The 14,613-nt window shown below is 33.5% G+C and overlaps 1 protein-coding gene across 1 annotated transcript; it reads left to right on the top strand.

Moving 5' to 3' along the window:
• Positions 1–6: 6 nt before the first annotated feature.
• LOC134280487 (uncharacterized) lies at positions 7–12,948 on the top strand (the record flags this gene model as incomplete). The annotated part of the gene is made up of 6 exons (XM_062762896.1): positions 7–117; positions 597–1,373; positions 1,828–2,022; positions 6,391–6,626; positions 8,396–8,558; positions 8,690–12,948. Coding segments are annotated over exons 1-6 (5,652 nt in total), but the record flags the coding sequence as incomplete, so codon positions are not given.
• Positions 12,949–14,613: the final 1,665 nt, after the last annotated feature.

The raw sequence follows: 14,613 nt of genomic DNA, 5'->3' as shown, positions 1-14,613 counted from the left end.
GTAAACTTCATCCATTCAATACTACATGTCCAGGACGAAAGAGGAAGAGTCACAATCAAACCAGTAATGGACATCAATGCAAAATTACGAAGAAAATGAAAGCAAAAATCCCAAAAGGTACATTGATGCTTTTTAAATTCATCCGAGTCATTCAGGTGACCTTTTGATTTCTGTTTTAGTCTGTGCGTTCACATTTTCAGACCGTTCCCTTAAGCTGATGAACCAATTTCAATCAATGTAACAACTGTGGGTAAAGGGGAACAAAAAAAATTGAAATAAAATGCTCCCTCTGAGGAGTGGTTTAAACCATAAGAATAACTGTTATTTTTAGATTTTTTTTCTCCTGAACTTCAAGCAGTAAAATTGCTGAAATGATTGAAAAAAGCAATTAGACTACAACCAAATTTTTAAAAAATCATGACCCCTTCCAAAGGGGTCCTCTAGATTTTAGGGATCCAATTTTCATAAACTGAAACTGCATTCTTTCATTAAAATTCTTTTTCTTTTCCTCTGTACGTATATTAAGCAGATGAAGTACATTATTATGATGTGAAAGGATGTCCCTTCTAAAATTTTGTCATTATCCTTTTCTACAGAATTACCTTTGGTGACGTCAACAGCTTCCAGTATACAACCTCCAGCTTCAGTAATAACGACAGCTTCATCTTCCTGTCAGACGACAGTTACCCAATCTTGTCACACCCTGAATGTGTCATCTACCACATTACCTTTACACAATAATAGATCATCAATAACTGTACCAACAGCGTTACAATCAACTAAATTAGCCATAACAACACATGGTACAACATCAACAGTAACAACAACTAAAATGCCTATAACAACACATGGAGCAACATTACCAACAAGTAACATAGCAACAACAACAAATGGATCAACATCAACATTACCGATAACTAACATACCAATAATAACAAATGGGACATCAACAGTACCAATAACTAGCATGGCTATAACAAGACATGGTACAATGACAACAGTAACAACAACTAACATACCAATAACAACATGTGGTTCAACATTAACAGTACCGACAACTAAATTAACATCAATCACTGGAACATTGCCTACAGCATTCCCTGCAATATCAAGCACCTTATCATCTTCCTCAGTAGCAACACCAATATGTTCAGCAGCAGTATTTTCTCAAGTGACTTCCAGCTCATCCAATCAGGTTCCAAGTTTCTCAATAACAAGCACCTCGTCAAGTCAAGTTGTAACAACATCCAGTATTTGGAGTGTTGCCGTCTCAAGTCTTGTAACCCCCACCAGTAAAATACTGAGTACAGTATCAACCTCATCGACAAAAACATCAAACTGTGCAGTTACAGTGCCTGTCACTAACGTACCTGGTGAGAGAAAAATCGAATGCACAAATTTTGAGTTTATCATTAAATTATACCAATAATATGCAACAGAAAAGCAAATGCACTTTACAAATGCTGTAGGTTTTATCGTTTATTTATATTTACATTTTTTATTTTTAGCAAAATTTATGCTAAGTTTTAGTATAGATAACTTAAACAATTTTAACAATCACACTTTATCAACACTTGAATCGTTCAAATAAAATGTAGCTTACATGATTTTCCTGAAAAATCTTATGTTATTTTATTAAAAATGCAAGCAATTTGCCAGACAACTGATTTTTTTAAATAATAATTCCAGAGAATAATACTGGTAGTCATTTTTGATTTTGATAAATATTCCAGATTATACCTATGTGCTCTCTGTTTGTTCAAAACCATCTACCAGTATCCATCAGTATGATTGTTTTTCATTACTTTTTTGATTGTATATTTTTAGGAACTTCAAACACACTTACAGACGAGGAGAACAATTTTCTACGTTATTATCTGTTAGCCCAGCTTGGTACACGTGCCGTTAGATTTCTGTTTGACTCGTTTGTCCCACCTGTGACGCTGACCAGTCACCTGAAGAAAGTACAAACAACGTTAAAGAAGCGCTGTAATCCTCAACAGTTGACCGTCTTATATCCTGGTAATAAATAAAGGATCTCCCATGATTTGTAGTTGGATAGGATTTTTATCCAACAAGTTGTGTGTTTTTTTTATCCCCGAGACTTGGCGAGGCAACGGCGTTGGTTAAAAATTTACTTCCATTGCAAAACTATAAGGTTTTTCTATCTGAACAATTACTTGCATAAATGATGCATCTAGGGATCACAATAAATGTTGAGGCATATAATTTTATTTTTTTAACAGTTGAAAAGTTCAATCAAATAGGTCCTAAACACAGAAAACCCCATGAATGTTCCTATTGTTTTCGCAAAGAAATTCACTATTAAATCTAGGATGGTCACTACAGACTTGCTTCGGAACTGTTTATAAATTTTGCCAGATGAGTGACCAGGTGAAAACTTTTTTGCATTTTCCATAAATCACCGACAGAACATATGCATATGATGCATCTAGGGATGTATCATTAATGCTTACTTTCAGATGATTCAATAATTCAGATGAGTGAAGGGAAAGTTTTTGAATGTATTCCACAGTCTATAAGCCTATTGAAATTTGTGAATGACATCCAAAAAATTTCAATGTTATGTGCAACAGGATATCTAAAAATCCTAAATTTACATGGAAATACAATAATACATATTAAGAACCAAACATTGCAGATGATGCAAAGGGAAAAAAATTCTTTAACCATATTTGCCCTTTTTGCTGGATCAAAATGCCTACATTTTCATGTGGCAAGAACTATTTTTGTTTTTAAAAAATTTAAGATTTGATAAACTTGTTTAATAATTGACAAAACATAGATGCACTTTTTAAAGCCAAAAAATAAGACTATTAATTAAAAAAATGTAATTAAAGAAAAGGTGTCATTTTTATTATGATAAACAGAAGCAAGTAAAAATAGGACTAGATCTGGTAACTTTTATTTTCATTGCACCAAGTAAATGTTTAACCAAATTTGCATAGATGATGTAGTCACTAAATTTGCTTCTGCTGGATCTGAACATTTTTTTCCCAAGTAACTGTAAGTTTACAAACATGCATTGCAATTATCTTTGGAAATTACACTAAGATTTTGAAGAAAATAAAGTAAACTGAACATTTTCATTTCCAAGTAACTATAAGTTAGCTAAATTAAACTTGCATGGATGATGCATTTTATTGACAAAAAGACTTGTATAGGTCTGCCTATATTTTCCAAACAAGGTCCACCAATTACAAGTTTTGGGATAAAGACAAATGAATGAAGCTTTGATATCCGCAGTTAAACATTATGAATATTTGTTTCACAATACATGTTTATTAAACTCAACAAACAGAAATATATATATGCCATGTAGAGGGTTAAGCACATTGCCAATATTTTTGTTGGGATGAATACTTAATATTAAGAAAATATGATGTAGGATTTGCCTACTTTATTAACATTCGTTGAGGTTGAAATTATAATCTTTGATTATTTTTATCTAAGGAGATGTGTGTTTATATTCCCGAGCCTAAATGGCAGAGGTTGACATAAAAACACACATGAGTTGAAAAAATTACACCAACTGCAAATCATGAATATATCTTCAAACCAATGTTTCACATGTTTTTATATATTAATTACACAATTTATTTCAAAATCATTTCATGGTAGTTTAGAAGTATAATTACCCTTTTCTGATTACTTTTGTCTATGGTACGTCTGTTGTTTCTCCGTCTTTATATAATTTTGACAATTTCTCACAGAATATATTACTACTTAACTTTTCAAAAAGCATGAAAGATAAAATGAATTTCTAATGAAAGGCATATAGTTTTCCAAGGAGAGATTTTCAGTAATACTAGTATCTGAAATTTGGTATATCTAATTTTCCTTTAAGAATTAACCAACAAAATTTTAATTACGTTACAGTTTACATATGTAGAATCAAAGTGTTAAAATGGTGATAAAGAGCCACATTTTTAGGGGGGGGGGGGGGGGTGACGTGTTTCAATTTATTTGAAAAATACTAGTAATCTTTTCCACAACAGCAATTCCATGATAAGTCATCTTAATATGACTTTTTAGGTATTGTAGATTCAATGTGTTTAAACAATGACACCGCGGGGTTACATAAGGAGACAGTGGAGAATAGCAGTTTTACATAATAGTTAGGGGAAGAGAACATCTCAGCCATGGTTAGTCTATTAAAGTGGCACAGTGAGCACAAAGGGGAAAATTGACAAATGTAGAATTTTCATGACCTAAATTTTGTTCAATTCCTTAAAATATTGTTTTCAGAAAATTTTTCAGAACCTAAAAATTAAATTTTTATGAAAATAAAAGTATTTAATTTCTGTCTGCCCCAGAACGAAAATATTGCAAAATACCACTTCTTCCTCCCTATCATACGCGTGCGCAAAAAGTGTTTAATATGTTTCAATAGTTACCATGGTCTCAGGTATCCACGAATGAATATAAGTAGACCAAAAAATTTGATGTACCGGGTAATCTTTTTAAAAAGTTGTTAGAACATATTTCACACCTTTGCAATGCTCCAGTTGAATTTTGTTTACAAGTTTGAGCTAAAAATAAGAGTAGCGTGACCTTGACATATACGAAAGAGAGACGGTTAATACAACCTTTGTTTTTCCGGCACTTATATTGTGCAGTCAATTCTTGCAGTTGAATTGTCATATCTTCGCTATATACTCATAATTTTCGTAAGTCTTTCTCTGTATGCTACAGAATCTTAAAATTAAGATATATATTTAACTACTGTTTTTAATTTGGAAGCATCAACAAAAATAGAACAGATTCAAATTTCTTAAAGTTGGGAGGGGGCCGGTGATACAAGTGAGCTTTTCTGATCACATTTTGTCCGCGTTGTCCGTTACGTCTGTCCGTCTGTAAACTTTTCACATTTTCGACTTCTTCTCAAGAACCACTGAGCCAATTTTGACCAAACTTGGTACAAAGCATCCTTGGGTGAAGGAAAATTGAAATTGTTAAAATAAAGGGCCAAGTTCCCTCAAAGGGGATATAATCAAAAAAACTTAAACTTATGTGGAAGCATCCTTCATAGTGTAGAATCTAAATTGTTCAAAATGACCCCCGGGGGAGTGGCGAGGCCACAATGGGGAATCAAAGTTTTACATAGAAATATATAGGAAAAAATCTTTGAAAATCTTCTTTCAAGAACAGGGTCAGAAAATCCTTATGTGGAAGCATCCTGGGGTAGTGTAGAAGCTAAGTTGTCAAAAATCATGACCCCCGGGGTTAGAAATGGGGGATTAAAGTTTTACATAGAAATATATAGGAAAAATCTTTGAAAATCTTCTTCTCAACAGAACCATGGTGAAACTTATGTGAAAGCATCAGTGTAGATTGTAAATTGTTCATTTGGGGGAAGGGGGGGGCCACAATGGGGAATCCAAATTTTTTTTACATAGAAATATATAGGAAAAATCTTTGAACCACTGGGCCAGAAATATTGAAAATTATTTGCACATTAAAAGGGGTAATGTAGATTTCACAATGTCTAAATTATGATCATTGGGGTAGGGTGGAGATTCATTATGTATTACAAGGAGGAAATATGGTAAAGAACAGAATGGTCATATATATGTGGCCCAAAAAATGAAATATCATTTTTTTAAAAAAGAATTTTCTCCTCCAGGACAGCAAAGTAATTAGTTATATTGACAATGAAGCATTGTTAGCTAGTGTAAAATTCAAGTCTGCCACCCCTGTAAACTTTTAAAAATTGAACTGAATTGTCCTTCCTTGAAAATATGCTAAAAATGGGAAACTAGATATGGGGTGGATCTGTTTGCAGTCTTTCTTAAAAATGCAGTATATCTGCACACAGGGAAAATGTTAATTCTAAAAGGACCTCTTTTTATATGGTCTCATCCGAAGGACCGATCTCCACATCCCATAGTGGCATTCGAACCCGAGACATAAGGATCAACTCCTTACTTCGTGACTCTAGAGCACACGCTCTAACCACTGCGCCACGCGGGCGACGAATATACTTAGAAAATACAGTCATTTAGTATATGCATCATGAACAAGATGAAAGATATGATGACAGCGAACAGTATTCAAGATCAAAAGTCCATAAAACAATACAAAACACGAGCAGAGCAAACAAGGACCTCCAAAACATAAGGTGGGATCAGGTGTAATAGGAAAGTGAGCATATCATTGATATCAGTTTGTAAATGCTTCTAACCTCCATCTACAGGTTTACCAAGAATACATGTATCATTGCATATTCATGTACAAGTAGTATCTTTCAAATATATAGTCAATGATATCAATAGAAACAGTTGAATTACATTTGAAAAACATTTTTGTACAACCAAAATATAAAAAGGTTTATAGTTTAGGCTAACACACCTTCATTTTATTCTGTAGCTGCCGGTGGAACAGTTTCCTCAGCTGACTTTGATACCTCTCTTTTGTACACTCTTCTGCGCAACACCGTAGCAATTGCAGCGCCCACTAGCGGCTGGAATAAGGAGCCAAGATCTTGTGATATCTCACAGGGTGATGATGTAGAGAGAATAAGATTCGCCAGAAACTCATTATGTCACGGAAAATCTTCCATGAATTTACCAACATTTAAGTCCAAATGGTTAAATATTTCTAAGGTATGATATCACTTAACAAATTCCTTCAATTATTCATTCCTCAGCTTAAGTGTAATTTCCATTAAGAACAATGTTAGTCACTCATTTAAAATTTTAAATGCTAAAAAAGAGTCAAATTTAAAAAAGGAGCACTTGTTGTAGAATAACGAAGAGGGCACATTGTGGACACATTTTCCAATTATTTATTTTAGTCAATCTGTTAATAGCAAGTGCCTATTACATCAAGAATCTTAGCTTTGACTAGTTAAAATGTCATTCTACTAGCTGTTGGCTGAAATATGAATTTGAATATTAAATACTGATTCTTTCGTATGCCAGCTTAAGGCCAAGGTTTAAGTTTTTAAATGTATTTCAAACACAGAAGTCAAGGCTAAGAGTTAAGAAAAATATTGGTAACCAAATAAAGGTCTTATCACAAGGAATATGGAGCAAATAAGTAACTACGAAAGCACTAGAACCGACCATACAAATAATATGGGTTTTTTTCCAAAAAGCAGTCCACATCCCAAAATCAAATAAAAAATCCAAAATATTGGTATTATATATACGAAAAGCCTCGTCACAATTAATACATGTACGTAATTGAAATTTGAAAGTTCTAGCACCAACCGCTTAAAATTTACAATTTTGATATCCAAAGGAAGAACTCTTCACCAAAAATTTACATGTGATATATGAAATCATTAGCAACAGTCATTTAATTAAATTCGCCAAGATTAATTTTTTTAAAGTAGGGCGAACTTCAAAAATCAATACATGTAAAGTTTTAACGGTCTATCACTCATTGATCAAAAACTAATGCCAATATTAAGGTTTAGCAAAATTTTGCAATCGTAGTCCAAACATTAAAATCAAAATGAAAAGGAAAGATTTGTTGATACCCAAAGAAAGATTTTTTTTTCCAGAAAGAATTCACATGTGACATTCATAGACCTTAGACCAACCATTTTATAAAAAGTTATGGGCAAGTTTATAGCTTTTGTAGACAAACGGATTAGGCCACCCTTAAAATGGTGGTAAAGTAGGTGGTAAAATCTTTTTTTTTCCCGAAAATGTCAACATATTTGTTAATGGGAAAAAAAGAAATAAAAAGAAAAAATATCTTATCCTGAAAAAAAAAAGCGTTTTGAGTTTTTGGACATTTAATAGTCTGTCAGTCGATGGAGGGGAACCAAACATTTTTAGCTCACAAGTTAGCTTTTCTGATCACATTTTGTCCATAGTCCGTCTCTAAACTTTTCACATTTTCGACGTCTTCTCAAGAACCGCTGGGCCAATTTTAACCAAACTTGGTACAAAGCATCCTTAGTTAAAGGGTAGTTTTAATCTTTAAAACAAAAGGTCAGGTCCTCTCACAAGGTGAGATAATCAAGAAAATACAAAAATAGGGTGGGGTTATTAAACTTATTCCTTTTCAAGAACTACTGGGCCAGAAAAGCTGTAACTTACTGGTATCTGGAAGCATTCTGAGGTAGTGTAGATTCTAAATTGTTCAAGTCATGACCCCTATGAGTGGGGTCATAAAAGGTTTTACAAGGGGAATCTGATAAAGAACAGCATGGTCAAAGGTATTCAGGTGAGCGATGTGGCCTATGGGCCTATTGATTAAAAGATGGCCATAACAAACAATCAGACAGACAGACGAACAGACCTAAAATTATATGTCCCGAATCTTTAATAACAGGGTCATTAAAATTAAACTATAAGCATATTGAATCCATACAGATCAAATTGTCAAATAATTATTACTTATTTCATTCTTCCTCTAGGCTATAGGACGTTTGAGCAGCGGTTCTCTTAATGCTGATGTTGTTTCCCTATCTACAAAGAAATTTGACAGAATGGAGCAACAAAGCATACTAGACGATTTCTCTCTCCTAAAGAAAAGAGTTGAAAAACTGGAAAGAAAACACATCCCATTTAATATCCGTGGTAACATTATAAATAATTTAAATAACAAATGATTTTTAATTCTAAAAGAAACTTTGAAATTATTTGGTAAATGATATCGTGATATATTGTGTAAATTTAAATCAAAATAATTTAGAGTACATATTTTGCAGAACAACATGAAAAGATATTTGAGGAATGGAAACGAGAGCAAACGGTTTTTTTCGAAACGAGAGCATTTCAGAAAGTGAAATCTGAAATTGAATCCAAAGATATCGTGACAATAATTAGCGGACCTGGAATGGGTAAAACATTCATTGCCAGGCGGGTATGCCTTCAACTACAGGAGGAAGGTTGGGAAATTATACCTGTGAATCACATCGAAGACATGATGACCTATCGTCTTGTCAGCATCAACCAAGTCTTTCTTCTCGATGATCCTGTAGGGGTCTTTGGCTTTGACAGATCAATTTCCAATTCCATTGAAAGAATGTTTGAATCCATTTATCTGTCAAAGAAAACAAAATTTATTTTTACTTGTAGAAAATCAGTCTTTATTGAATGCGAAAAACAACCTAGTTTTTTAAAAAATGTTATTGATATTGGAAGTCCAGATTATATGCCAAGTGAGAATGAAATGAAGGAAATATTAAATTCACATTGTGAAAGAGCAGGAATAGATGAAACGATTTACAAGAGTGTCAACTTTAAAAGAGGCATGGCGATGTTTCCTCTTTTATGCCGATTATTTTCAAAAGGTGAAGAAAACCAGAAATTGGGAAGTCTGTTTTTTGAAAAACCATATCAGAGTATCATAGAACAGTTCATTAAAATGAGGAACCAAAACGAATCCCATTATGCCGCACTTGTATTATGTATGCTCAAGGATAATTACTTGGTAAAGGAGGAGGTTTCTGAATCTTTTCAGGCGATTAGCGATAACTTCGACGTCAGTTTGCCTCGTATACGCAGGTCATTAAAAGAATTGACTGGAACATATCTTGTTAAACAAAATAAGATTTATTCATTCTACCATGACTCATTGTTTGAGGTTGTGGCCTATCTCCATGCTTCCAAGTTCCCAGAACAGGTTCTCAAATCACTGAGGAGTAGTTATATTGCAAATAATGTTCTTGTCACTGAAGAAGCTGTAGAACCATCGTGTACGAATCTCTGTATCTGCCTTAAAAAGAAACATTACATCTTGCTTGCAAAAAGACTGTTGAAAGATATTAGAGACGTTCATTTCTACGACGTTTTTGATGGAAAAGCTCTTAAAAGCAAGGAATTTTTAGATTACTTTATTTCTTACCTTGATGATGTACCTAATAGAGATTTAGCAGACATGTTTTTAACGATTCATTCCTCCGAGATGAATATGGTAAGCTACAGTAAAGAAACTTCGGATAAAGTAAAATACTGGGGATTAGATTACTATAGACACAACCTCCTTTGGGGGGAAACAATTAAAATAAAAGCTTACCGTGGAAAAGGGAAAGGCAAGTTTGAATATAACAATGACGAACCTCAATTTCGTATTGTGGCATTGAGTTGGCTCATTTATTTTGGACATGTACATTTTTTAAACTACATTCTTAACAGATTTGAAAATATTCCGCAATTACTGGAGATAAAGAGGACGGACGGTTCCAGATTGCTTGTGTTGGCGTGTTTGACAGGAAATGTAAATGTTGTACACAGACTCATTGATTGGCTAGGGCACTCATATATTAACCTTGCTCCAAATGATACGTTTGACCCTTATAATGAGCACCTATGTTACACCCCGTTAACAGCTGCTGTAATATCCAACAACAAGTCAGTAATTGTGGAACTTATTAAAGAAGGAGCCGATGTAAATAGTAGGGATAATACCTTTGAGGGAGACACACCTCTCACCACTGCCTGTAGACTAGGATATACCACAGTTGTAGAAACCCTATTATTCTGCAAGGCAGATGTAAACCAAGTCAGTAACTCTGGACGATCTCCATTATTCTGGGCATCACGTATGTCTAGATGTGAAATAGTGGAAATATTGTTACAAAGAAATGCTAATGTGAATATTGCTGATGATGAGGACAGGTGTCCTATACATGAAGCGGCAGAAAGAGGCTTCCTTGATATTGTGAAACTTTTGGTGGAAAACAATGCTGACACAACTTCTGTAGACAAAAATGGAAAAATAGCAGTCTCAATTGCATTTGAAAATAACTATGATTCTGTGAAAGAATATTTAATTTCACAATGTAACAACAGAGATGCATTTCAAGATCAAGTCATTCGTAACTTCATTCAAAAAACCATTGGTATTTCACAAAAAATGGAAACTTTCAAATCAAATACAAGTAGTCGATTTACATGTCTTTATGAACTAATTCTTGCATCAAAACGTAGTCTCCCTCAGAACTGGCAGTCCTATTGTTTTCAACAAAACTTCTATCAAGATGAGTTGTCGATCTTAAACTGTTTGTTCAGTCACGGTTATAATTTAAGTTCTAAAGATACATTTTACCAAAAATTACTGCTTGTAGCATCAGAAAAAGGACATCTTAAGGTTGTTGAACAGTTAGTTAACCACGGAGCTGATTTAAGTATTCATAATGATGAAAATATTACACCACTGTATATAGCATCACAAAATGGACACGCAGAGATAGTTAAATATTTAGTAGAACACGGTGCTGATGTCAATATTTATAATGATGAAAATGTTACACCGCTGTATATAGCATCACAAAATGGACACACTGAGATAGTTAAATATTTAGTAGAACACGGTGCTGATGTCAATATTTATAGGAATGATTATGTTACAGCGCTGTCCATGGCGTCATTAAATGGACACACTGAGATAGTTAAATATTTAGTAGAACACGGTGCTGATGTCAATATTTATGATGATGAAAATACTACACCGCTGTGGATAGCATCACAAAATGGACACACAGAGATAGTTAAATATTTAGTAGAACACGGTGCTGATGTCAATATTTATAGGAATGATAATGTTACAGCGCTGTCCATGGCGTCACAAAATGGACACACCGTGGTAGTTAGATATTTAGTAGAACACGGTGCTGATGTCAATATTTATAATGTCAGAAATGTAACACCGCTGTATAAAGCATCACAAAATGGACACTCTGAGATAGTTAAATATTTAGTAGAACACGGTGCTGATGTCAATATTTATAATGATGAAAATGTTACACCGCTGTTGATAGCATCACAAAATGGACACACTGAGATAGTTAAATATTTAGTAGAACACGGTGCTGATGTCAATATTTATAATGATGAAAATGTTACACCGCTGTATATAGCATCACAAAATGGACACACTGAGATAGTTAAATATTTAGTAGAACACAGTGCTGATGTCAATATTTATGATGATAAAAATGTTACACCGCTGTGGATAGCATCACAAGAGGGACACACTGAGATAGTTAAGTATTTAGTAGAACACGGTGCTGATGTCAATATTTATAATGTCAGAAATGTTACACCGCTGTGGATAGCATCACAGGATGGACACACTGAGATAGTTAAATATTTAGTGGAACACGGTGCTGATGTCAATATTTATAATGTCAGAAATGTTACACCGCTGCTGAAAGCATCACAATATGGATACACTGAGATAGTTAAATATTTAGTAGAACACGGTGCTGATGTCAATTATTATGATGTCAGAAATGTTACACCCCTGTATAAAGCATCAAAAGAGGGACACACTGAGATAGTTAAATATTTAGTAGAACACGGTGCTGATGTCAATATTTATAATGTCAGAAATGTTACACCGCTGTTGAAAGCTTCAGAAGTTGGACGCACTGAGATAGTAAAATATTTAGTGGAACACGGTGCTGATGTCAATATTTATAATGTCAGAAATGTTACACCGCTGTATATAGCATCACAATATGGACACACTGAGATAGTTAAATATTTAGTAGAACACGGTGCTGATGTCAATATTTATGATGATAAAAATGTTACACCGCTGTGGATAGCATCACAAGAAGGACACACTGAGATAGTTAAATATTTAGTAGAACACGGTGCTGATGTCAATATTTATTATGTCAGAAATATTACACCGCTGTTCATGGCATCACAAGAAGGACACTATGAGATAGTTAAATATTTAGTAGAACACGGTGCTGATGTCAATATTTATAATGTCAGAAATGTTACACCGCTGTGGAAAGCTTCAGAAATTGGACGCACTGAGATAGTTAAATATTTAGTAGAACACGGTGCTGATGTCAATATTTATAATGATAAAAATGTTACACCGCTGTGGATAGCATCACAAGAGGGACACACTGAGATAGTTAAATATTTAGTAGAACACGGTGCTGATGTCAATATTTATGATTATGATAATGTTACAGCGCTGTCCTGGCGTCACAAAATGGACTACCGGGGTAGTTAAATATTTAGTAGAACACGGTGCTGATGTCAATATTTATTGTGATGAAAATGTTACACCGCTTTGTATAGCATCACAAAATGGACACACTGAGATAGTTAAATATTTAGTAGAACACGGTGCTGATGATAGACGTCAATATTTATAACGTCAGAAATGTTACACCGCTGTGTAAAGCATCACGAAATGTACATACTGAGATAGTTAAATATTTAGTAGAACACGGTGCTGATGTCAATATTTATTATGATGAAAATGTTACACGGCTGTGGAAAGCATCACAAAATGGACATATCAAGATAGTTAAATATTGTCAATATTTATAATGTCAGAAATGTAACACCGCTGTGGAGAGCATCACAAAATGGACATACTGAGATAGTTAACGGTGCTGATGTCAATTTTTATAATGTCAGAAATATTACGTCGCTGTTGAAAGCATTATAGAATGGACATACCGAGATAGTTAAATATTTAGTAGAACATGCTGATGCCAACACGTATAAAGATAAAATGTTACACCGCTTTCTATGGCTTCACAAAATGGACACACGGAGAGGGTGTAATTTCACGGAGACAAATAAATTATGAAGTACACTGTAGTCCTGATGTCAGTATTTTTGTGTAGAAAATATTTTTAATTTTATCGCCATTAAACAAAATAAACACACTTAATGATATACGTATATTGAGCTTAACACAATGGAAGTTGCATTTATAACAATTTTAATTTTTTTTAAAACTTGTATATTGCTTATTGTAAAAAATTTCAAGACAATTTTTTATGTCTATTTTTTCACAATTTAGAATGCAAAGTAATAATTGTTCATCATGCGATTTATAAGATAATTTACTTTATATGATATTAAAATTTAACAGGTCCTCTCTTTCATTTGGAAATGATGCAATAAAGAAGAAAATGCTCTTTATCTTCCATTTGTTCAAGCAAGTATTTACGTATTCCTTCTGTTCTAGGTGTGTTATTTTATCTGCATAATTTTATGAAGAGTTTGTGTGCTGATAGTCAGCCTGATACTTTATCCACAAACTGGCTTTCTGTAATCGGGTTTTAATTGAAAAAAAAAAGATATTTTTTCAAGTCAATAATTGTTCTAAAGAAATAATAGGTGACAACGAAGGTTGCTCTCTTTTAGCGAGACGTTTGAGTGCTGCCAATCAAACGAGTATTTTTTTTAAATCTGGGATGGTTTTATTAAAGTTATAAATATACTCTGTGTGTATTGCATAATGTTTGGAATGTCAATAATTTTAATGATAATAATTTTTCTATTGATGAATAACTTCTGCAGAATTTCTATTTTAGAAATGTTTTTGATTTGGCGACATGGAGTCCCTTAATACACATACTCTGGCAATGTACTTGGAATAATTTACGCACTTTAAATTAGGGGACTTTCATTGTATTAATTGACTTTACCCGGTACTTGAAAAGTAATAGAGAAAATGGAACTTTCTTATATTTTATTAATGGGGGGACTTTCATTGTTTAAATTGACTTCACCCGGTACTTGAAAAATAATCTAGAAAATTGGATGCCTGTAGTGATATACAATGGATATTTCTTTTTGGATTTTAAAAAGATGTCAAATTAGGTTCAAGCACCATAGAATACCGAACTTAACAATTCTATGTGAT

Source organism: Saccostrea cucullata, unplaced genomic scaffold, assembly GCF_032062105.1.
Source record: "Saccostrea cucullata isolate Sc308-1 unplaced genomic scaffold, CSIRO_AGI_Scuc_v1 ctg19667, whole genome shotgun sequence".
NCBI classification, from domain to species: Eukaryota; Metazoa; Mollusca; class Bivalvia; order Ostreida; family Ostreidae; genus Saccostrea; species Saccostrea cuccullata.
This window is presented reverse-complemented; position numbering and strand designations above follow the sequence as displayed.